Here is a 25,010-nt window from a genome sequence, read left to right on the forward strand (position 1 = left end):
GAAGAGTTTGCACTGTATTGAAAGAGGGAGATAATCCTAATTTGATTCTGACGGGAATCATGATTTGCTTCAAAATCTAAATGAGAACTACTCAAAATTAATTAATTGTCATAACTACTCAAAATTGATTAATTGTTTTTAATTTAATTCTAATTTCAATTTAACCCCATTGTACACATTGTATAAAACATACATTAGTTTCTCATGCTTTTTCTTTCGCTAATGCCTAATTTTAGAGATGATGGGGAATCTTAATGTGTTTTGTAAAAAAAAAAGTGTAATTTTTTTGAAGAATAATATGTTGTTGAAGGTAATAAATAAACTAATAGGTTTTTGGGTTTTTTTTTTATAATTTTATAAAAAAAAAGTGATTAGTCTTATTAGTAGATTTGTTAAAAAAATTGAATTATTGATATAAAATCTAACGAATAAATAATTAAGATTTGTTTAATTTATAAAGAATTTAATACTCTTATTTTTTAATTTATCAAATATTGTTGCTATAATTTTTTGAAAACCATCTTTAAAAGACAAAGTTTAATAAACTATTTTTATAAACCAAAATTTTACCAAATCAGATCTTTAAAACTTTGCGAATTGCAAGAATGTAAATTTGTATTTAAAGAATTTTGAACCAAGTCTAAATAATTTAACCATTTACACCAATTTCTACCATAAGTAAACTATTCAAAGAGAGAGAAACACACTTAGAAAAAAAAACATATAAAAAATAAACGATAAATAAATTATCAACTAATTAAAAATATAAAAGCATTTTTTGCTATTTAAAATGTGAGACATTTAAATTTTTATATAAAACTGATTTATCCTTAAATATTTTGAACGAAATAACTTAAATGTTCCGTATTTTAAAATATTAGAGACTTTTATATTTTTAAGTAAAAAGTTAAGGAGTTATTTGTATTTAAAAAAATTGTGTTTTTTTTTTGAAGTGTAAAAGGTAAAAACTAAAAAGAGTTGAAGCCTCAAATATCCAAAAACACACATTCGTTCACTTTCATTTGGGTGGCTCACACACACAAAAGTGTGTTTGTTTTATGCGTGCGTCTGTGTTTTCCTTTTCAGTTTTCATCCTCAAAAATCCTTTTGCATTCTTTCATTTGACATAATCCTTTTATCTCTATGTCTCCATAGGCAGACATTTACATAACAAAGAAAATAATGAAGCTTCTTACAATAATGCTTCTCATGTTCTTCCTTATTCTCCACAAACCAAGTTTCGTTCTTTCTTCAACAATTGATTACCCTTTTGCTCCTTCACCTCAAATTCAAGTCATTTCTACATCAATGGCTTCTTCACCTTCATCCCCTGGTACTTACTTCTACTCATTCAACACCTATCTTTCTCTCTCTTTCTATTTGTTTCATTTTCTTTGTCTTTTTCTTCTTCTTTCTTCCATTTGTTGTCTTTATCACTACCTGCTCCTTCTTATGACATTTCTATTTCCAAGAGTTTCAAAATTTAAATTTCTAAAAAAAAAAACATATGGTAAGCACTTAATGCAGATAATGTGTAGTAACTCCTTTACTCATTAGTCTTTTTACATGTCTTTGAATGTTTGGATCCTACTCTTCTGCTTAAACTCTCTTAATTTGTCATTAATTGCTTGAAATTAGACTGATAATAATAATAATAAGGATATTTCTTTTTTTTTATTTTTTTATTTTTTTGCTCACACTGTTATTTAATATTTATTGAACAGGTTTTGAACAAGAGAATGAAAAGCAGGGCATGGATTCACACAGGAAAATGGTGATAGCTTTTGTTGTTGCCAGCACTGCACTTAGTGCACTCATTTTATGCCTCTTATTCTTCTGGATTTATTATCATACAAGCCATTCATCAAAATCCAAAAGGACAAGTGTTCAAAACTCAGGTACTTCTTATTTAATTTTTCTTTTCACTATTCCATTTCAGAGATTTATTCTTGTTTTATTTTTTCAACATTAAATTTGTTTCTTTCTTCTATTTTGAAGGGCAAGATGCTGAGAAAGGGGCATATTTGAGCAAATTTAGTTCTATAAAGATGGTGGGTAAGAAGGGTTGTGTTCCAATAATTGATTATAAGCAAATAGAAAAGGGCACAAATAATTTCAAGGAGAGTAATATTTTGGGGGAGGGTGGTTTTGGATGTGTTTATAAGGCTACTTTGGATGATAATTTGGATGTTGCTGTTAAAAAACTTCACTGTGAAAATCAATATGCTGAGACAGAATTTGAGGTAATGCTGCTCATAATCTTTCTTTCTCTTCCTTAATTTAGTGTTTTTTTTTTTTTCAATTTTGTTGTGCACCTGTATTTTGTTAACAACTAATATAAATTCTTTTTGTTTTGTTTCTTAAAAAACAATTTAAATATATAATTAGTTAATGAAAACAGTTGATTTTGTCTGGTTGTCAAAAATGTCTAATATACTAATAGAAAAAGTATAGTTAAACATCTTCAATTAATAATTATTAATTTTATATTTTTTAAAAAAAATTTAAATAATTACTAATTAATAACAATTAATTAATATGGAGTGTAATTTAAAAATGTTTGTTGGCTAGACCTAGCGCAATTGATACTAATAATATTTTCTTATTATCCATTTTTTATAAAATATTTAAGTTTAATTACTAATTAGTATTAGTGTGAAAAATGTTTTACAACACTATTATTGAATTAGATATTGATAAAAACTTTTATATGATAATTATAAGTGGTTAAATTGAACACTTCTATTGATGGTGTAATAATAATAATATATGACTAAATATTTGTTTAAATATTTAATAGCTTGATGACTTTGCAGAATGAGGTGGAATTGTTAAGTAAAATTCAGCATCCCAACATAATTTCTTTATTGGGTTGTAGCAATGATGGAATTACAAAGTTTATTGTCTATGAATTGATGCACAATGGATCATTGGAAACCCAATTACATGGTGAAACACCTTATCTTAATTTTATTTTAATGTTACCTAGCAGAGAAACAAATTTAAATAATAATAGTAATAATGAGGCCAATTATTAAGAACATATACTAATTAATCTCTATATTTTCCTAAATTTTGTGACTATGTGAAGGACCTTCTCATGGCTCAGCATTGACTTGGCATATGAGGATGAAGATTGCTCTTGACACAGCAAGGCAATAATAATCTTACCTAATCAATTCTTTATCTTCCCACTTGTTATTTGAATAATAATGTTATTATATACTAATAAATATGTCTAATACCTTAATATGAAAAGTTAAGCTTTTAAATTTCTAATCTATATTATTAATTATAGAGCCCAAAAGAGTTTTAAATTTTCACATTAAAGTTTTAGTCATAAATTAAGTTAAGTATATTTATTTTTGTAAGATTGTAAGATATTATTATAACATATCATTTTTCTTGTTATTTATTTCCATTTGTGTTTAACATAATATTAATTGATGTTTAACCAGAGGATTAAAATATCTGCATGAGCACTGTTACCCTGCAGTGATCCATAGAGATCTGAAATCTTCTAATATTCTTTTAGATGCAAACTTCAATGCAAAGGTAAACAAGACAAATACCATGTTGAAATTACTATATTAATTTTTTATTTTATTTTGTCCTAATTTCTACTATACATGTAGCAATATTATGTTATTGCATTTACTAAAATTTAATTTTACTTTTGTGCTCCCATTACACACATTTTTATTTTTAATATTGGGTTAATAATGATTTTTTTTAAATTGTGATCTACTGTGGTATTTTTCTAAAATGTGGGATGATTTAATTTACGGAGTACAAATCGGACCGTCCAATTTTTAAGAGGTACAGAAATTGGACTGTCCAATTTTTAAGAGGTACAGAAATCGAACCGTCCAATTTTTAGGTATATAAATCCGACCGTCCGATTTCTGTACTCGGACCGTCCGATTTGTGTTTAAAAAATTAAAAAAAATTGGAGTTCGATTTGTGTACTCCAAATTTTTTTAATTTTTACCGATTTGTGTACCCCAAATTTTTAAAATTTTTTAAACATAAATAGGAGGGTCCGATTTGTGTACCTTTCATAATTTTAAAAAACACAAAAAATTATCATGTTAAAGTATAACACTCCTCCTACTTCCATATCCAAATTTTTTAGTCCCCATTACACACTTATACTTATTTTGTGAATATTAATCAATATGATCAGATTTGTGATTTTGGGCTTGCCATAACTGATGGGTCCCAAAATAAGAACAACATCAAGCTTTCAGGCACATTGGGGTATGTAGCTCCAGAGTATCTTTTAGATGGTATGCCTACTCAACTTTTATATAAAAAAAGCTTGCTTGTTTGCATTATTATTATTAGTTTAATTTTTTGGATTAACTATAAGTTCATTATCAAGCCACTCTTCATTTTTTCAAGTTTGATTCCAATCTTTTTTCCTAATATGTACTTAGTTGTTATTCTTTCCAATATTAATTGTTCTTTCTTTTTTACTTTATTTGGTATCAATTAATTATGAGTAAATTATTGTTTTTGCTAATAAAAATTTAAAAAGACTTGACAAATCTATTTATGAATGAAAGGAAATTTTTGCGTGACAAAAGTATCTAAATATAATTTTATTCGTAGATAGATTTATTAGCATTTTAAATTTTTATGAGTGAAAATAAGAGTTTATTCATCTTTATGAGTATAAAGCTATTTTTTATTTATTAATAAATTTTGAATTTTTATAATTAGAAATAATAATTTACTCATTATTTACTTTAAAAAATATTCTGGTATCTTCCAACTTTTTCAAAAGTATGGTACTTTGTAGGAATCAATAGTTAATAAGATCAATCCACGTATCCCTTTTTATTTAATGAAGTAAATTTATTTTAAAAATAAATATAGTAGATACATCCATCCATTAAATAATAATATCCATTTATTAGTAAGATTGTGTTCACAAGTGTCTCTAACTTAAAATTTAGAGTAAATGTTCTTTTCGGTCTCTAACCATTTGTCTGATGGATTTTTCACCCCCTAAGAAATCTAAACACCCGAATCGGTCCCTATCTACTTTGAGTAAATGCCCTTTTCGGTCCCTAACCAGGGACTGAAACGTACATATATCAAAGTAGATAGGAACCGATTTGGGTGTTTAGATTTTTTAGGGGATAAAAAGTCCATCGAGTAAATAGTTAGGGATCGAAAAGGGTATTTACTCTAAAATATATAAAAAACAAATAAAAAAACTTGTTTGTTTGTTTCATTTATTGGGTACTTATTCATAAACATAGAATATTTTACCTAATACCATTATCACAAATGTCTTTTTCTTTAAATAAATTCATGTTTTCTAGCATCTTTGTATTTATATTCCTAGAAAATCATGACTAACAAGGAAATTCCAATATGTTTAACAAAAATTGCAAAGTTTTCAAGTAAGCAGATCCAAGATAACATTTCTTTTGGACCTAAATGATCTGTCAAACTTGTGGTGTGTTCTTGCATTGGGAATGTAGCAGCTGCCCCAAGTGACCTAGCAACTCTAATAAAATAATACATTATTAAATTGCTTATGTTGTTTGTTACACTTTGCAACTCATGCATGGTTTGCTCTAGTTGCTTCTTGTCAGTGATTTAAAAATAATATATGATCATAACTACTAACTAGTGTGGTAAGCCCTGCATACATTGAGTGAGGTGGAGGATTTGATTATTGTCTCAAAGATGGGAAACATTGCAAGGTTTTTCCTCAGTTGAAAATTTAATTAATTTGGTGTGGGGTTGTTATGTAGTTTAATTATTGTCCTTTCTGAGTTATAAGTATATATTAAACTTTGAGATATAAATAAGAGTTTAGTTTAGAGTAAGTGTTAAGACTGTTATGCTAACGAGCTATAACTCAAATGGTGTAGTCTCCTTATCCTCACCTAGAAGTTTCGGGTTTGAGTCTCACTCCTAATTTTGAAAAAAGAAGTGTTAAGACTGCTATTAGTGGAAATTTTTAAATTTTTTAATAAATATATAAAAAACTTGAATTATGTATATTTTTCAATAATTTTTTAAGGACATTGAGTAAACAGCTAGAATTCCTACTAGTTTGACTTTTTGGAACAATATTTTTTTTTTCCGATATTTAATTTTTATGTTGACAAAAGTAGTTAATTTTTATACTACGTGGTAGTAGCTAATTAGATATTGTAAAAAAATATTGGATTATCTACTAATAAGGAGATTAAAACTAGATTATATAATTATTTGATTCCAGGTAAATTGACTGATAAAAGTGATGTGTATGCTTTTGGAGTTGTGCTTTTGGAGCTTCTATTAGGAAGAAAGCCTGTGGAGAAACTGGCACCATCACAATGCCAATCTATTGTCACATGGGTACTAATTTTGTTTTTAATTCCAAGGATTGAAATGAATTTGGGATTTGAGTGACATGGAAATTCTTGATTATTGCAGGCCATGCCACATCTCACAGACAGATCCATGCTTCCAACTATTGTGGACCCTGTGATTAAGGATGCAATGGATCTCAAGCACTTGTACCAGGTTTGAGAACCTAGTAAAAATTTAGACATAAATTTCAGTTTTTATGGATTACCCTTTTTGGCAATTACATTCATTATCCTATGTTTATTCTAGAGTTAGTAAAACGTTCTTGCATTTGCATATATGAATTAAGTTTAATGTATTATCAGTGTAAAACCTTTTTAATCAACTCTCACTTTTGTCACTAACAAAAGATATAAAAGGATAAATTTGTTATTTTAAAATTTTTAAAGACGAATTTATCTTAAGGTGATTTTAGTTAGAGAAAAAAAATTTGAGATTTACTCAATGTCATTTTGAAAATAGTATTTTTCTCGTGTGGAGTAAGGCTAAGTGCATATATATTTGTATATAAATACATATATTGTTGAATTCATTTTTAATATGTATTTTACATTTCAACATGTATTTTATACGAGTAACTAAATTTCAGTTTACACGTAATATAATTGTTTATGAACTAAGCTATCTTTTGTGATTTTGTCTTTGGTTACTAGTGGTTAGAATTTAGAATGAGAATATCTTAAAGGGGCAAAATGGAAATATACAAGGAAAAGAAGAACAAAGACATGTTGGAAAAACAATTTCATTAATCAGTCTAATTCCTCCCTCTCAATTCACATCCTTGCATGGACACAAATTTTTGTCCCTTAATATTGCATGTCCTAGTAATCAAACATCTTTTGTCCTTTGTTTTCATGTCTTTATTGTCTTGGATTACTAAGACAATAGCCAAACAGAACCTTTGATATCTAATGTAACCCAAAGGATAAAATTAAATGATAATAACTCTTTAAGCATCAAAATTATTTTTATTATGCTATATTGAAAGCTTTTTTTTTTTGTGTGTAGGTTGCTGCCGTGGCTGTGTTGTGTGTGCAACCGGAGCCGAGTTACCGGCCGCTGATTGCGGATGTTCTGCACTCACTTATTCCTCTTGTGCCTGTTGAGCTTGGAGGAACACTCAGAGTTTCACAAGTGACACAACAAGTTTTACCAATTGATGATGTTGCTGAGAATTCTAGTCACTCAATTTGAAGACAAGACAACATCACATACTGATAATAATCCAGGGCATGTTTTTGTCATGCTGCTAAAACCAGTTAGGCTTAGGCCTAATAATCAAGGTAGGAATTCTAAACAGAGACATCATAATTAGGGTATGTTCGGTTTCTGTTTTTATTTTCAGTGTTGCAAGAAAAAAAGTGAAATAAAAAAAAATAGAGATCCTCTCATATTCCCTCCAATTTTCACTTTTTTTTTTCTGCAAAATTTTGATAACTAGAAATATTGAAAATGAAAATCGACCAAACTTGTCTTAAGCCTAATGCTGTATAAGAGGATGAGAATGTTCATGACTAATGTAAAGAATAAACTAATTGCACATTTTGTGAGAACATTTTGTATATAGTGGCACTTTCTTTTGGAACAACGAATAATTTCAATGATCTTATTTTCTTGAGATATTTAAATAATCAAAAGCAGTGTGTATCAATATTGAGAACAAGAATTTACATGCAGGTCTATCAATTTATTTATGTATAATAAATTATCATTTCACTAAATCATTAGAAGTAAAAGTGATGTGGCTGATTTTCTTCTATGGTTTCTTTGGAAACCGGCTCCTTGGGAGTGGGACCAAGATAAATTAGGGAAGATCTTCAAAGATATTTTAATATGGTAAGTTCTATGAGGATGAGTGACTGAGTGAGGCATGCATCAATTCTGTTAGAATGCACTTCTATGGTCCATGCAAGAACATGGTTCTTGACTCTTGAGTATAAAGATTTTGCACCTTGTTCTCTCTGAAATAGAAGTAACACTCATGTAAACTAAAGTAAGGAATGAAGTGTTGAACTTACTCAATTTGCATTGTGCCAAATTTTAATGGTAAAAAGATGTATCTTAGCTTGATTTATGAGATATTTTCAGTATACCCAAAATCCCAAACGTTATTTAAATATTAACTCTACACAATATTAAAGGGTCAATAATTTTAGTTAAAAAAGTTAACTAGTATTAATTCAAATGCGCAATATATATATCACCTAACATCTCTCAATTTAGCTTTTGGTAAATAAGAAATTAGCCACAAACATTGCATACATTTAGTTGTTAAGGATCAAACCTAAGACATTATCTTTAAGTAAGCCAAATAACTAGCACTTGTGTTGGCCTATTTAGGTATCATGGTTTCCAATCAATTATTTATTTTTTCTGGATCTTTTGTATACACCTTTTAAATAATTTGAGTGTTTTGACAAAATTTAAATCAAATACACAATCGCTTGTGTAAATAAAAAGAACTGTACATTTTGTCATACTGAATTCATTTTTAGAAAATCGTGTCATTTCTTTCTTTCTTCTTTTTGAAATCATTTTGCCAGAAAACTTATTTTTTGACAAAAAATTGATGGTTTACTCCTAAAAGAATAACAACACGGGTTGACATTTTTCTATCAAAATAAATTATTTGATCATATACTGAAAGCAGGATTATAAAGAAAGAAAGAAAAAGAAATTCGAAACAAAAAGAACTGATAACATCTGAAGCACATATAGCGAACAAAACTACTGTTATTAACATAGTCTATTCAATCTTACAAACCATAAATGTTAAGAAATAGACTCATTATTCATCAAGCTTTAGATTCAACTTGCTTCAAGTCTATGAGAAGCTAACTCATTATGCATCAATACTTTGATTCATACTGCTTAACTTTAAAGGTTACAAAATTTCCTAAGTGTCCTTCAGGTACATGCATGTGTGGCAAATCAATGCACACATAATTGTATTATTATTTTCAGGTATGTCACCCACAGTGGTTTGCTATATAACACTCACCAAAAATAGAAGTTTTGGTTATGGAGCATATTTAACTTGAGTTTTCAGCTGACATTATGGTATGAATCAATGATAGCATCAGCCAAGTATTCACATTTGGCCAATGACAATCCTGCTAGTGAAATCCTTCCATCCTTTGTCATGTATACATGCCACTTATTGGTCATATTGTCACTCTGATCAACCAAGAGGAGAAAATCATTCAGAAAATAGAATAAGAATAGCAATATAGCTACAACAAATTACATATTGATATCATGACAAATTATGCTCATTCTCCTTAAGTCCTTAACATTATGTGATATTATCCTGAGCATGCTTTGGTTCATCATATCTACATTAACCTCCCCTTAGTGTCAGATTTTAAAAATACTAGAGAGGACAGTGTCATATTTTGCTAAATATAATGGTATTTAGGGTAACGCCATCTATATCTCGAGAGATCATATTAACTTTTTGACTGGGAGCAAAACAAGAAAAGACATAATTTACCCTTCATATTAAGATATAGATTCAAAGAAATGAGAGAAGATAAGGTGACTCAAATACCTGGTTCTTGTTCAAGCCTGTGTACGAGAACATGCCTATCTGCTTAAGTATGAATGACCAATCTTTCCCACTCTTATCTTTTGAAGAAATACTATCATATAGCTTCTGCCTGACATTCTTTATCCTTCCAGCCATCATCTCCATCTCCGCTTTCCATTCATCAAAAAGGACAGGAGTTCCAACAACGTTGGCGACAATCCTGGCCCCGTGAACTGGTGGATTAGAGTACATTGGTCGTGCTAGCCTCTTCAATTGGCTCTTTACCCTGAAAAGGCATATGAACAGAATTGTGGATTATATAATCAACATTACCAAGGCATAAATGAAATCAACGATATGTTTCTTAAATGATTGAGCATTTTGTCATGATGATGGTTTCATATCAATATAGCATCAGATTCCAACTATTTCATGCTACTTGTACTTAAATCACCTTGCTAGAAAGGGAATAAACATGCATGAGAAGTAAAGAAAGTAGACTGATTCAATCTTTTACTTAAACCATGATTAAAGAAAACAATTAAAGCTCAATTCATCATACCTTGTTGCAGATTCAGAAGATGATGAAATGACATTCATTGCTCCAATCCTTTCAGCATAGAGACCAAGATTTTTACTGTAAGATTGGGCAACAAGAACCTCCATGCCACGTGCCACAAACAATCTCACAGATGCTGCATCTTCATCGAGGCTTCCACTAGCGAATCCCTAAAAATTTAAACCATTTAGAATATAGTAACATTGTGAACCAGACTATATATAATATCTACCATTTATAAAAAGTATCCATATTTTTATCTACAGCAATTATTTTTCACAATTTCATATGCAAATAGTGTTTTGATACAAACAATACAAAAATGAACTAAAATAATTGCTTATTTACCAAAAGATTTGTACCTGGTAAGCAACATCGAAAAATGGAATGTGGTTCTTCTGTTGAATTACATCTGCTATTTTTTCCCACTGTTCAGGTGTTGGGTCAATACCAGTTGGGTTATGAGCACATCCATGAAGTAGCACAAAAGTTCCTTCAGGGGCTGCCTATGAAAATGGAGAAGTATACAATTAGGCAAGAAAGCACTTCCATACGGAATAGAATTGAGCTTAAAAATTAAATGAGAAAATCTGTGTTTCTATTTCTTATTCAAATTTCTATCACTAATTTGTCAAACACAATTTTACAGTGCAACAACATATCATAATTAAAAGAATGATATTGATTATATACTTCAAGTGAAAGTTACATTTGGAAACAATACATCAATTTTGATAATAAAAGAAGAAAGCATAACAGGCATAAAAAACTAAGATAAATGAACAAGAGAGAAAAAGATTAACTAGAAAGTACAACAAAACACAGTTCTTAATTCTGAATTAGGATATAACCTTAATATCTTCTATCATGCCCTCAAAATCCAAACCAACTGTCCGGGGATCATAATAACGGTACTCAGACCATGGGACCCTAGCATCATTAAAAATATTCTTGTGATTACCTGCAAGACAGTATTGTTAGCCATGATGAATGAATTCCCATTTTTTTCTTAAAGGTAATGATTAAGTTGACAGAGGTAAGGAATGAATTGCACACCCCAGGTGGGAGCCGATATCAAAACTTTTGACCCGGGAAAATATCGTTCTATCAGAGCTGCTCCTAGTCTGAGAGAACCGGTTCCAGAAAGACCTTGGACAGTAGCAACCTGAGTGTATTTTGAAAAACAAAAGAACAAAGAAATAAAACATTGATTTTTACTCTATCATAAATAATAATCACTGAATCCACTACGTACTCTTTGTTCTTTGATTGCAGGGTTGTCTGCTCCGAGTAACAACTCTGCTGTTGCCTTATTAAATGCAGCCAAACCCTCAATAGGGAGATACTGCATATACAAGTTAAATCATAGTCAATAATCTACCGGGAAATAATTCCATGATAGACACAAAAAGCATATGATGCAAAGAAAATTACCTCTTTGTTGTCCCCTCTCTCCAGCATAAGATTCTCTGCCTACACATTCAGGAAGAAAAAAAAAATATCAGATCAATCATCAATGTTCACTCAATTTTGAAAGTCCTGGTTTTTTGAACAAGAAGTAAAATTAGCAACAAACATATGACAACAGTTATAAAAAAAAAGGATGAAAATAAGTCATCAAATCACTGCATCACACCATCAAGGAAAGAACATAGACCTTCTTCACAACATTAAGCACATATGGCTGTAGTTCCTCTGTCCTGTAGGCCCCAACTCCAAGGTTGAGCTTGACATCATTTGTGTCTGCTCTAAATGCTTCTGATACTCCAAGAATTGGATCAGGAGGAGCCATCGGAATGCCCTCAAATCGAGAAACATTAACTGCAACAGTCATAGAGATCCGTCCAGAAGACTGCAAATAAACATGATTAAAACCAGATTTAAAAAGGGGGGGGGGGAGGGGAGAAGAAAAAGAAAAAAAGAATTCAAGATCTTGAAAAACTTGAATGTCTAGTCACCCTCATGGTTACACCTTTAAATCACAAACTTATAGTTTGTCAAAATTCAAATATCAACAGAAAAGGGGGAATATAATAACTCTCAATTTGAATTGATTTTGAACATCAACAACAAAGCCGTATGTCACCAAGTGGAATTGGATCATACAACACTGAAGATCTAGTCATAACATGTCTATCCTCATACCACTAAAGAATAAACATCTTTTAGTTTGAATTGAACAACTAACAAAAAGTTGCAAAAGTGAGGATATTACTATTACAACAACAACAAAAACAAAATCCATTCCTCACTAGGTAAAGCCAATTACATGAATCAAACAACGTCACTGTATTTTGTTGATTAAAGTGAGTATAATTTTACAAAAAGAAAAAAAAAAGTATAGTTGTTGAAAAAAATATTACCAAGTCTTACCCAGTTGATCAAACAGTAATAACTAATCAATAGTGAACCAACTAACCAAAGCAAGGAAATTTTTTTTATGCAAAAAAAAAAAAAAAAAAGAAAGAAACAATTTAACAAAAAATTCTAGTAATAACTAATAAGATATTTACCTTGCTAAATCTCAAAGTACTTCCTCCAAGCTTGGCCTTTCCCTGTTCAACTCAACACCAAAGTTCAATACCAGTTATTTTCTTTTCTTATTTTTAATAAAATAAAATAATTTAATTATTAAAATGTGTGTATTGGTGCAATTTCTGAAGAAAGGGAGTACCTTGTGGGTTTCGTTAATCGACAGTGAAGAAGCATTGGGAGAAACACACTGTGTAGCTATGGATAGCACTGCAGATGCCATCTGCAACAAATTCAAATTAGAAATTAACAAACAATTCAGAATATAGGATAGAAACTGTTGATTAGTTAAAAAGAAATGATTAGGATGATTAATGAAACAGAAGTAAGTAGAATATTTGAGGTGTGAATAATTATTAATCATTAATAATTCATAATTAAGAGATAAAAAAAAAGGTAAAGTGGCGTACCGAAGCGAATTGGGGTTGAAGAAGAGAAAAGCTAACTTCAGAATGAGATCAAAGTTAAGAATTTATGAGTAAAGAGTGTGAATGAGTGTAGTGACAAAGTGAAGAAGCGGAGAGAAAAGAATATGGGCGAAGAGATCGAAGTTAGACGAGCCTCACGTTGTTTGATTTATCACCTTGTGATTTTATACATGTTTATAATAATAATGTTATGATTATAATATAAGGTTAGAACTTTAGATATGATGTCACCGGGATTTTGATTTGTCCCATAATGTATTCTTATAATATTGATTTTTGTTGAAGGGTATCCTTGACAATTCACACGGGATTATTGTAATGTTTGGATTGGTAAGCTACTACTGTACTAGTATGAGGTAGACTAAAATTGAGTTTATGAGAATTTGAATTTAAAGTTTCTTACAACTTGTTTAAAAATTTTTAATAGTATAAAATTGAATTGAATTCTAATGTTTGAAATAAAATAGTAAAATTATAGGATTGAATTAAATTTTATTATTTAAAATATTTATTAAATAAATTAAAATTTTATAGTAAATAATTTTATTTTTTATTAATATAATATTATATTTAAATAATAAATATATTTATTTATTAAATTATATAAAATAATTAAAAATTATATTTTTAATTAATTTTTTTCAACTAAAATTTGTTTATCTCTTTATAAAAAACAAAAATTGGTTCAATCTAAAAAATCAAATTTTAAAAAATATTGTTATTAAGTAAAAAAATTAAATGGTTCTCCGTAGTTAATTTCAACGACAAATTAACAACAAAAAATAAACATGAACTATTAAAAATAAACTTGTTAAGTGGTATAATGATATAACAAGTAAAAAAAAAATTATTAACAATAAATTATAACAACTAATTAATATTTTATCTCGATTTAGTTCTATTCACTTTCACTCCTTCTTAATTATGGCCTTTGGACGTAGTTTTGAGCTCATGATCACGAAAAAGACATTTTTAGTTATTATTTTAGTAATTGCTTATGAGTTCATAAATTGATGTTAAAATTGACTAACAAATAACAAAGAAGTACTTCTTCAGTTCTTGTTTGAAGTTTGATTCAAGCCTGAGGTCAAACATAGAGTATTCAATTTATTTGTTGTTTTTCACTTAATCCAATTTATTTGAACTTTAATTTATTTTTTTCCTTCGTTTTCTAAATAAACTTGTTTTACTTCGTTACTTTTTCTTTTTAATTTCACAAAATTAAAATAGCTTATTTCAGTTGATGCTTGAGAATAAAAAAATTGAATAAATGTTAGCGTAAAATAGCGGAACCTAAATATAAAATTTAAAACAATAATAATATGTTTTTTTTTTTTTTAATGAAAATAAATGTTGCATGGTGACTAATCCATTGCTTAACTGATAGGAACCTTGATAAATAAAGTATCTGGTCCCAATTTTGTTCATTCTATTTTTTTTATGTACCAATTTCAATAAGAAGCACTCTATTATACCGATTAAAGTTATATAAAAAGAGTATAAATTTTTTTTATAGTTATTTTTTTATTTTATTGTTATTTAAAATATGAGTTCTAATTTTCTCAATCTCTCTTTCATTTCATAAAAAGAAAAATCTGTAAATTTACATCTTTATCGTGTAATTTACCTTTCAATAATTATTGTGAAATTATGCCTTTGTTGTTGCAGAATAGTCACCTGAACAAATTTTTATATAAAAATAATAAATAAAAATATTAAATGACTTTATATATTTAAATAAATTGTTTAACATAATAATACGTGTGCACTGTAAATTCCGTTAAATTAGTAGGTAATTAGCCAATAAATTAGTTTTTAATAAGAAATATTAGAAATACGAATATTATATCAAATTAGGATAGAGTTCATCAAAACGAGAATTTTGACACCAATTTCAAAAAAAAGGTCTAAGATTGGATCGAACAGACCAAACCAGTTGAACCGAAACTAAATCAGACCGTGAGTCCAACCGGGCTGTGGACCCAACCGGGCCCCCTTTAAATGAGCCCACGTTCCTTTTCTTCCTCGTTTTGGCTGCAGCAACGTGAACTCGTGAAGTATACAGGGAGAGAAATTAAAGGAACGCCGAAAACCCTCGGAAAAATTCAATTCACCATAGCTTCTCCGTCCGAGCTCCGATCGCTGTATCGTTTGCGACCACGCGTCCACCGCATCAAGCTCTACGTTTCTACCGGAACGATTTCATAGGTAACTCGTTCTTTATTCTCAGCCTCTTCTTCTCCAATTTTTGGAAATTTGAGTGAAGGTATTGAATTTCTTTGTTCTTTGATGTTTTAGGATCCAATTAACTTGAGAAAAACGTTCACTCTTACTTATGTGAAGCTTGGGTAAGGTGAGGATATGATAATTCTATTTTAATTTCATTAAATTTGAGTTTTGAGTATTAACTTGGATATATATGTGTTATAAATATGTATTAGGTTGTGAATAAATAATTAGAGTTTGAAATTGTGAATATTGGAACTTGGAGGAAGCTGAGCTTAGAATTTGTTGAATTTTGAGGGGCTGCCTTGATTTTGAATAAATCGTTTTGGTCGTTACATGGAAATCGGCCAAGGTATGGTTTAGCTTTCTTGCATTTAATATATAATGTCCTGTGAAAACTTAGGCTAAATGACCATAGGATAAGTTGGAATACAGGTGTATGTTTAATGTTTAGTAATTTGTTGTTGAATATACTTGGTTGGTGTTTGTGGATAATTAGTAATTGATTAAGGATGTTGGTTGTTATGTTGATTTGGAAAGAAATATGGTTGAATGTGTTGTTGATGATTATATTTGGTTGGTGTTTGTTGGATAGTTAGTGATTGATTATGGATGGTGATTGTTATTATGTTAATTTGGAAGGAATCATGGTTGAATGGTGTTGCTAGGAATTGTGTTGGAATTGATATGTTGAAAGTGAATGGAATGAAAATTATGGATGAAAATGAGGTTTAAAGAGTTTGAAAATTTTGGTTTTGGGTTGAACTTCAGCAGGCTATAACTTGGCTTCCAGAACCCCAAATTGATTTCAATTAGTTTTAAATAAAAATTAGATTCGTGAGGTTTATGCCGTTCGAATAACGGAAGAAAAACGATTTAAAACGATTGAGTTACGCTCGTTAGAAGTTTTATTGTGAAATTTGTGAATTTCTGCAGCTAAACACTCCAGGGCATGCAGCTTTATGGTTAATCCATTTTTTTTTTGAAGAACGTACGTCCACGCGTACGCGTGGCCCACGTGTATGCGTGGCATGGGATTTTGGCAATGCGTACGCGACTGATGCCATGCGCATGCGTAAGGGGTTAGTAATCATGTCCACGCGTACGCATGGCAAGGGACGCGCGCGTGACCTGCATTTTTACAATCCCACGCGTACACATGAGTCAGGCGTACGCGTGGCACCTGTTGCAGCAAACATGATTTTTAAGGTTTTTAACACCTATTTCAAACTACTAAACCTCTATTTTCATTCCATTGGTCATAAATAATAGTGTTAAACCTGATAATCAAATGAAGTTAGGAAATGAGGATAATTTGAAGGTGAAGTAAAGTTGAAAAGTGATGGATTGATTATGAGATGTTATGGATAAGTCATATATGATACTTGACTGGATATTCTGATGAAAGATTATGTATGAAATTTGGCTTGAATGATTTAATGATTTGAGATACGAGATCTCCTGGATAAAGTGTCGTGGCTTGCCACCACGTGTACCAGGTTGAAAGCTCGATACTCTATTGACTCTACGACGTAAGTGTGACCGGACACTATAAATTCCCGGGAATGTAACCCCATTGAGCAATATTGATTATTTGAGAAAAAGCTATGCATAGATTCTTGGGGATGCACGTCGGGGGACAGTCTAAGATTTTCGGACTTGTCGGATTGGCTGGATAACCGACAGATGAGCCTCATCAGCCATAGGACAGGCATGCATCATATGCATATTACTTGAATTACTTGCTTGTACTTTAATTGGGTGTGCCTAAATGTACTTGCCATGCTAAATGTATATTTGTTACCTGCAGTATTTGCAACCTTCTTGTGCTTATCTTTATCTGTTTATTTGTCTGTGAAATGCATGATAGAGTTGGAGGTATGGAGGAATGGCAGTATGAGACTTAAATTTAAGATTAAGTTAAGTTAGGTTTAGATACTCTTAGAAAACCACCTTTTATGGCTTCTATTTAATACTTTAAGCTCTATAATCTGAGTGTCGGCGTTCTAGGATTGTCTCTGGCATTCCCAGGACCTTATATCTTATGTGTGTGGTACCTTTACCATACTGAGAACCTCCGGTTCTCATTCCATACTATGTTATTGTTTTTCAGATGCAGGTTGAGAGGCATCTCATTAGGCATCTGGATACCTGAAGCGAAGTAGTTACTGGGCTATTTTGTTGTACAGTGATGTCTCTATTTGTACTTAGCTCTTTCCCTCCACATAACTTATTCTTTTTTGTCCTCTTAGAGGCTTATGGAGAGATAGGATTTTGTTTATGTACTTTTGGGTTTTGGAAAATGTATGTATATACGTGTGACTATCCTCCGGGCAGTCTTGACTTCGCAGGCTGAGTTAGGAGCTTGTTATTTTGTATTTTTGGCACTCTACTCCTACTTTTATTATCCTATGTTTATTATAGTTTTCTTAGCATGTAAGTTAACTCGTTCCTTGAACGTTGCACTTTTATTTCGCGATTTTTATTTCCTCTATTCTTCAAGGCTCCTAGCATATTAAGATTCTTCTGCTATTATATGTATACATTTTATTTTAGAGGTCGTAATACCACACCACCTCTGTTTTACGATTTAAGCGTAAAGTTCAGTGTGGTAGGGTGTTACATGCACGTAAAGTTAATATTTAGGGTTAAGTTCGATTTTGGTCCCAAACGTAGAGGTCGAAAATCGGAATCGTCCCCAACTTTTTTTTTCTACGAAATGGTCCCCAAAGTTTCAGTTTGTTTTAAAATCGTCCCTTGGACAAAAATACCCTTCTCCCTTCACCCCAAAATCAACCACCACCACCACCACCACTAGAACAGAAGCCTACGCCCAACCAGAATCACCACCGCCACCACCAGTATCATCATAGTCATCATCATCTTCATCAGAATTTTTCCCAAAATCAACCAGAAGCCCAAGCTAAACAAGAACCCACCACCACCACCACCATTATCATCATGGCCTCATCATCATCATCATCATCAGAAAATTCAAACAATAATCAACAAATTCAGCAACAACAATATTCCACAACAAATTTCATAAAAAAATCTAAAATTTCACAAAAAATCCAATTCACAGAAGAAGAAGAAGTTGGTGGTGGTGCGGTGCAGCAAGGCGGCAGGGCAGCGAAGAAGAAGAAGAAGAAGAAGCTGGTGGTGCAGTGCGGCAGGCGGCAAGACGGCTGCGCGGCTGAGCGGCAGTGCGATGGTGCGGTGGTGCGGTCCCCCTTCTCTCTCCCCCCTTCTCTCTCTCCCCACCCCCCGCTTCTGTATCCCTTTCTTTCTTCTTTTTTTATTTATTTTATTTTATAATTTTTGTATTGAGGGATAATTTTGTAATAAAAAATAAAATTGGTAAAAAATATTATTTTAAAACAAACTAAAACTTTGAGAACTATTTTGTAGCAAAAAAAAAGTTAGGAACAATTTCGATTTTCGACCTCTACGTTGAGGACCAAAATCATACTTAATCCTAATTTTTATTTGAGTAGTCACCATGATCGTTCCGTTGATTACTGCATAACTTTCAATGCAAGCAAGAAGTATTGAACATACCAAGAAAGAGCTCAACAACTGGCTCTCAGAAGGCGGTGCCGGTCGCACAGTCATCGCTGTGATGGGCGAAGGCGGACTTGGTATTATGCTTCCCTCTCTCTACACTTCAAAAATATTACATCATAATTATCAAGTTATACTTGCTCTTAATCTAGTCTTTAAAATTTAAAATGATTTATTCAATTTAGTTTTTTAATTTGACATATGTGACTCGCATTAATTTCTCATCTTATTTAATTAATTTTTGTATAGAACTGTTAATAACATACTTGAGATAGACTAACAACTACAAACTGTGACAATTAATTCTTAGGACTATTAGAATTTGGAATAATACTACTAGGTACTAACATTCGGACATTCCTATTAGAATCCCGGATACAATTAGCTAATAGTCATCCAAAAACACTAAAGATTGATTTTCAAGCAAAAATTTAGGAGTACTACCAAGTTTTTCAAATAAATCATGTTTAAAATAATAATTTGTTAACACAAAACATATCTTTTTCTGTTGTAGGGTCTTTTCGATCATAGTTGCCAGAATCGAATCGGTAATTGAACCGGTTAAATTATTAGTTTATTAGTTTATTAGTTCAACCAATAAATTATTGGTTGAACTGGTAAAATCGAACTCACGTAAATAAAAAAATATAAAATAATCAAAAACTTAAAATTAAAATTTAAAATACATATCTTCACTAGTTCACTAACATTTTATGAAAAATCAAGTCTCAAATTTTAAAAATAACTAATATAAAAAACGTAAAATTTAACAGTAATACTACAATAGTATCTTAATTTGACACAATAAAAGTAACAATTAATTCACAAAGCCTATCATCTAACTATAATATCAGTAAATTTTAACACTAACATAAAAAAAACCTTAATCACAAACACTAGCATTAAAATAGATCAAGCAGATTAATAAATTTTTAGTGAAATTTATATTTATATTAATAATGGTATATAATTAAAATATAATTAATTCAAAAAATAGAGAATGCAAAATTAAATTAAATTGGATATTTATAAAATTATGTAATTGAATGTATACTATATAACAAGTGTAATTATTCGTGTCATCCACGTGATAAGATTGAAATTATAATTTTAAATTATTTTTTAAAAATTAATTTGAATTATAATAATTTGATTAATAAAAAAGTAACATGTTATGTATTAATTAGATTAACTCTAAAATAGTTATTAGTCGGTTTTAATAATCTACTTTCTTCAATAAATCATACATATATACTGAAAGTGATCATAAATAATATAGTAATAGTTAAATTCACAACAAATATATTGGTTATTATCACACTATAAAACAAATTAAATATAAAAGCTATCAGCACTTATAAATCTATAAAATCGCATTATCTTTGATTCGTGCAAGGGTTTACTTATCAAATAAACTTAAAATATGAACAAAAAATATTTATAAAATGGACCTAGCATCACTTAAAAGAATCATGAAAAATAACCAACTTACCTTATCATCCATGAGAACCATTTCTATGTAAGTCATATTGTTCTTGTCAAATTTGGATGAGATTTTCCATAACCTTATAATTCTTACCTTTGTTTTTCAAACTTTTTCATTATATAATCTATCATAGGTAACACTGTTGATAGAATAGTAATTAGTAGCCCTTAGGTATGAAAATAATAAAGAGAAAAAGATCTATGTATGAGATACGAATTTTCTAGATAATAAATAATTGTAACAATTCACTATTAATCCTTATATATATATATATATATATATATATATACACTAATAGAGATACTTGCTACACTGAAATTTATGTCATTATATTTTATTAACCTTTATGATTAATTCAATAGAGATACTTACTCAATATATATGTTATCTACATTAATTATATGCCAATATTTTTAGAAAAGAGCTAAAAGAGGAGATATATAAATATATGTAATATTATTGCTATATAGGAAGCATACATAAATTACTACATTTTTTTTTATTATATTATACAACTTAAAATTATAGTATAATGCTATTATTAATTCTAGATACTTGCTATAATTATATCAATTTTAATTATGACTCTAAATAAATAAAATAGATAACATTCAATATTATTTTTTTCTTTTTTACATTTAATATTTACTGTAAATATAAAAAATAAAATAATTAATAAAAAAATATGAGCAAAAAATAAAACATATTAATTAAAATTCAATTTGTTATCTAATTAATCTTGTGTCCATACGATATAACTTTACGAAGATGTTATGAATTACAATCTTTTTTATTCTAAAGAAAAACACTATATGTAGCCTTTAGTAATACAAAAATAATTATAAGAATTAATTATTGATATTGATATTAATCACAATTGATTATTGATACCCTAATTTTTTTAAAATATATTTTACCTTTTTAAAATACAATGCATGTACCGTGTAGATATTATTATTATTATTATTATTATTATTATTATTATTATTATTATTATCCACTAATTGATATCAAATTAAATGGGTCATTATTAATGTGTGCATCAACTATTTCCTAATAAAATTATTGTACTTGAATATAGAATTAGAACTATATCAATTAATATAATTAGAATGATTAAAAATATGGATGATTGATAAGTAGTTTAATAACGCATTGAATATTAATTTGATATAATTATAATAATGATATTTTCTTAAATTAATATAATCATGCATTATGCATGAGTTAATTGTAATATAATTAGAATAAATTTATTTGAGAGAAAAAAAGAGTTCATGTGTAATTTTCAGAAATTATAATAATTTTTTATTTATGTATATATATATATATTAATTTTGTTAAATAATATATATATACGTTAGTTTTTCTTAATATATATATATGTATATACATAAATAATTACATACATGTACATAAATAAAAAAAATATATGAATTATATTTTGTTAAACTCTATGTTACCGGCTATTAAAAATATTTAAATCAAATATATTAATTATTTTTTGTTATAATTATTTCGCTTTATATATATGATTATTTTTTATTCTACAATCGTGCAATAAATTTTTATTTTTTATATCCATGTATATTCCTCAATCCCGACCCATTCGTACGCATGTTAATAGTTTTTTTTTCTAATAGTGATGTTTTAATTTTTTGTTTTTCTTTTTTCACGTATCTTTCTTTTTTTAAATAGTGATATTTTAATATTTTTTAAAATATTTTTTTAATAATTACATTACTAATATAAAATATAAAATGAGAAAAAAAATGTGATACATATATCCAAAAAAGAAAATAAATTTAAAAATAAAAAAAATTATATTAAAAATGTAAAAATAATATATTAAAAAAGAATAGTCGTAAATCGTAATATATAAATTGAGTCAACAATTTAAATTTTTCTAAAACTAATAATCAAATACCAATATTAGAAATAAATTACTTAAATAATATTTAATCTATTCTAGTCTTTAGACACGTATAAATTAGAGTCATTCTCGTAACGATAACCAACTGAAACAACATAGTAAGTTCGAACATTTAGAATTCGTATTCAGACCATTCCCTTATTATTTGAAAACCTTCTTTATTCCTGATAGAGTTGAATCGCAATTCCTTTTATGGAAAAAGAGTTACGGATGTGTCTTTGATGTGTTGGAGACCGAAATTCGGAAGTCACTATTTATATCTGAGTGTGACACCTATTAAACTCTAAAGGCCAAATAAAATAGTGTATCTGGTTTTATTCTCATTTAATTTTAAATCAAAAGTAATAATGACTTATTTAATTCAGCATTTATGATAATAAATGAGATGACCATTATATAAGTCATTTAATATAAAATAGCTTAATTTGTGATTATAATTAATATATGTATTACCCATAAATAGGTTAGAAAATAATAATTTCATAACAAAATAATCATTCAATTTGAATTACAATTAATTAATTGATAGAAATCATAATATATAAATTGTATGATATTTAAATAATTAATCAAATCAATTAGTTGATATAATTAATTTATTATAATAAATTAAATTTGATGAGTTAAAAGAAATAAATCAAAAGATACCATCAGAAACATGCCACGACAGTTGTATTATTAAGTGCAGAAATTTAATTTTTATATAATAGAATAGATATTTGTAGATCATTATACTAAACACAGACTAAAAAAAACACACTAAACAAAATAAAAGCATCGATGGTAAAATATAACCTAAAAAATTATTTAAATTCAAAAAGAACCTGTGATGAATTATAATAAGTCTATATATGAGAAGTAAAAGTAAAATAAACAATTAAAAATAAAATAAAAGAGTAATTAAAAAGGAAAAAGAAGATATAAAAAATAATGTGTGGAGTAGATAAAAAATGTATTGCAATAGAAGATTAATATAATTAATTAATACAAAGGATGAAAGAGAAAAATCAAAATACGATCTTATTAATAAATTTTAAAAAAATATTTTGAAGAAGAACCTATTAATCAACTTTTATAAAAAATATTACAAAAAATTTAAATTATCTTTAAATAAAATAATAATACCCTTAAGAATTATTAATCAAAATAAATAAAAAATTAATATAAAACAAAATTATAGAAAAATATTAGTAAAATTAAGATAAAAAAATAAAAAATAAAAAATTACAAATATTTTATTTAAAGTACAAAATAAAGAGAAAAAAAAGGATATAACAAATAATAAGATAATAAATTGAATTAATTGAGTTCATTTATTTTATTGCTTTATATATTATTTATTAAATAATTTAATATTTATCTTGATCAAATTAAATAATAAATTAGTTATAATTAATTTGGTATAATGAATCAAACAAAATTTAAAATAATTTGATATTTACTCTAATTAAATTAAATATTTGAAGTTATGATTAATGTAATTTAATGAATTAAATAAAATATTAAATGATGAAATATTTATCCTAATCAAATCAAATTACATAATTGATTAGTTATAATTAATACAATTGAATGAATCAAACACATTAAATTGAAAAATAATTTAGTTAATTTGTATCTTAAAGACACATTTTAAAATTTTTTATAAAAAATTTTTATAATATTTTTAACCTATGGTCTAAAGATATAATTATAATAATCCATTAAAAAGTACTTAATTAATTAATACAAATAATTAGTATAATTGATTTAGTTCAATAAATTAAAAGAAATAAATGTGAAAGGAAGAGATAAAGAGAAAGTAAAATTATAAAAACGTGTAGCCATTAAAAAGTAATAAAATAGCATGTACCGCTATCCTATTATGTGCTCCTTTGAGCTTCATTATCTTGATAAAAAAAGATCTTTATTCAAAAAGATCTTTTTTATTTTTTAGTGTGTTTGGCAAATTTTTAGTAATAAAATAAAAATACTAAAAAAAATAAAAAAATATATTTTTTGAGAAGCTGTAATTTACATATTTTTTTAAAAGATATTTTTTTTAAAAAAAGATATTTTTTATATAATAAATAAACAAAAAAATATTTTTATATTATTATATTCAAACATAATTGATAAATAAAAAAAATCTTTTTTATATGAAATATCCAAACATATAATTACTTTTTACTTTTACGTTTTAAAAAAGATAACTAAAAAATATCTTTTTTTTTTAAAAACTCCCCTAAAGTTCCAACTAAAAAGACGAAATGATTTTTCATTATCTCGATTGAAGTAATGAGCCTCAATATTGGGAACAACAGCTGGAAACAGCTGCTAATACTCCGTAGGCTGAGGAGCAAAAGAAGGAATCCGCCCGAAGAAGGGCTCGCGTCCGA

General features: G+C 28.2%; 2 protein-coding genes and 1 long non-coding RNA gene across 3 annotated transcripts; 2 read left to right on the forward strand and 1 right to left on the reverse strand.

The window, feature by feature from the left end:
• The first annotated feature begins 992 nt into the window (after window positions 1-992).
• On the forward strand, window positions 993-8,038 carry LOC112755758 (probable receptor-like protein kinase At1g80640). Its single transcript, XM_025804053.3, has 10 exons — window positions 993-1,333; window positions 1,725-1,898; window positions 1,999-2,243; window positions 2,817-2,949; window positions 3,092-3,155; window positions 3,459-3,555; window positions 4,187-4,289; window positions 6,245-6,363; window positions 6,442-6,531; window positions 7,384-8,038. Exons 1-10 carry the CDS (start codon window positions 1,183-1,185, stop codon window positions 7,567-7,569), a joined length of 1,362 nt encoding a protein of 453 aa, XP_025659838.1. The 5' UTR covers window positions 993-1,182; the 3' UTR covers window positions 7,570-8,038.
• A 1,052-nt stretch (window positions 8,039-9,090) lies between these two features.
• LOC112755759 (aspartate aminotransferase P2, mitochondrial) lies at window positions 9,091-13,655 on the reverse strand. Its single transcript, XM_025804055.3, has 12 exons — window positions 13,406-13,655; window positions 13,138-13,218; window positions 12,977-13,018; window positions 12,121-12,315; window positions 11,898-11,936; window positions 11,719-11,808; window positions 11,520-11,628; window positions 11,315-11,424; window positions 10,826-10,969; window positions 10,467-10,633; window positions 9,926-10,190; window positions 9,091-9,552 (listed from the first exon to the last, which is right to left on the reverse strand). Exons 2-12 carry the CDS (start codon window positions 13,216-13,218, stop codon window positions 9,421-9,423), a joined length of 1,374 nt encoding a protein of 457 aa, XP_025659840.1. The 5' UTR covers window positions 13,406-13,655; the 3' UTR covers window positions 9,091-9,420.
• A 1,795-nt stretch (window positions 13,656-15,450) lies between these two features.
• Window positions 15,451-18,151, forward strand: LOC112754194 (uncharacterized). Its single transcript, XR_003178420.3, has 4 exons — window positions 15,451-15,631; window positions 15,722-15,776; window positions 15,865-16,001; window positions 17,763-18,151. It is a non-coding gene; the product is annotated as an uncharacterized lncRNA (long non-coding RNA).
• Window positions 18,152-25,010: the final 6,859 nt, after the last annotated feature.

The sequence above is a fragment of the Arachis hypogaea genome, chromosome 6 (genome assembly GCF_003086295.3).
Source record: "Arachis hypogaea cultivar Tifrunner chromosome 6, arahy.Tifrunner.gnm2.J5K5, whole genome shotgun sequence".
Lineage (NCBI taxonomy): Eukaryota > Viridiplantae > Streptophyta > Magnoliopsida > Fabales > Fabaceae > Arachis > Arachis hypogaea.

Bases quoted from the DNA above. Each gene is read 5' to 3' on its own strand.
- LOC112755758 (XM_025804053.3), top strand. From the start codon at position 1,183: ATGAAGCTTCTTACAATAATGCTTCTCATGTTCTTCCTTATTCTCCAC. The intron at 3,556-4,186 runs GTAAACAAGACA...CAATATGATCAG, and splicing joins ATGCAAACTTCAATGCAAAG to ATTTGTGATTTTGGGCTTGC. The intron at 4,290-6,244 runs GTATGCCTACTC...ATTTGATTCCAG, and splicing joins TCCAGAGTATCTTTTAGATG to GTAAATTGACTGATAAAAGT.
- LOC112755759 (XM_025804055.3), bottom strand. From the start codon at position 13,218: ATGGCATCTGCAGTGCTATCCATAGCTACACAGTGTGTTTCTCCCAAT. The intron at 11,629-11,718 runs GTACGTAGTGGA...AAATACACTCAG, and splicing joins CTGCAATCAAAGAACAAAGA to GTTGCTACTGTCCAAGGTCT. The intron at 10,970-11,314 runs GTTATATCCTAA...CCATTTTCATAG, and splicing joins GCATGATAGAAGATATTAAG to GCAGCCCCTGAAGGAACTTT.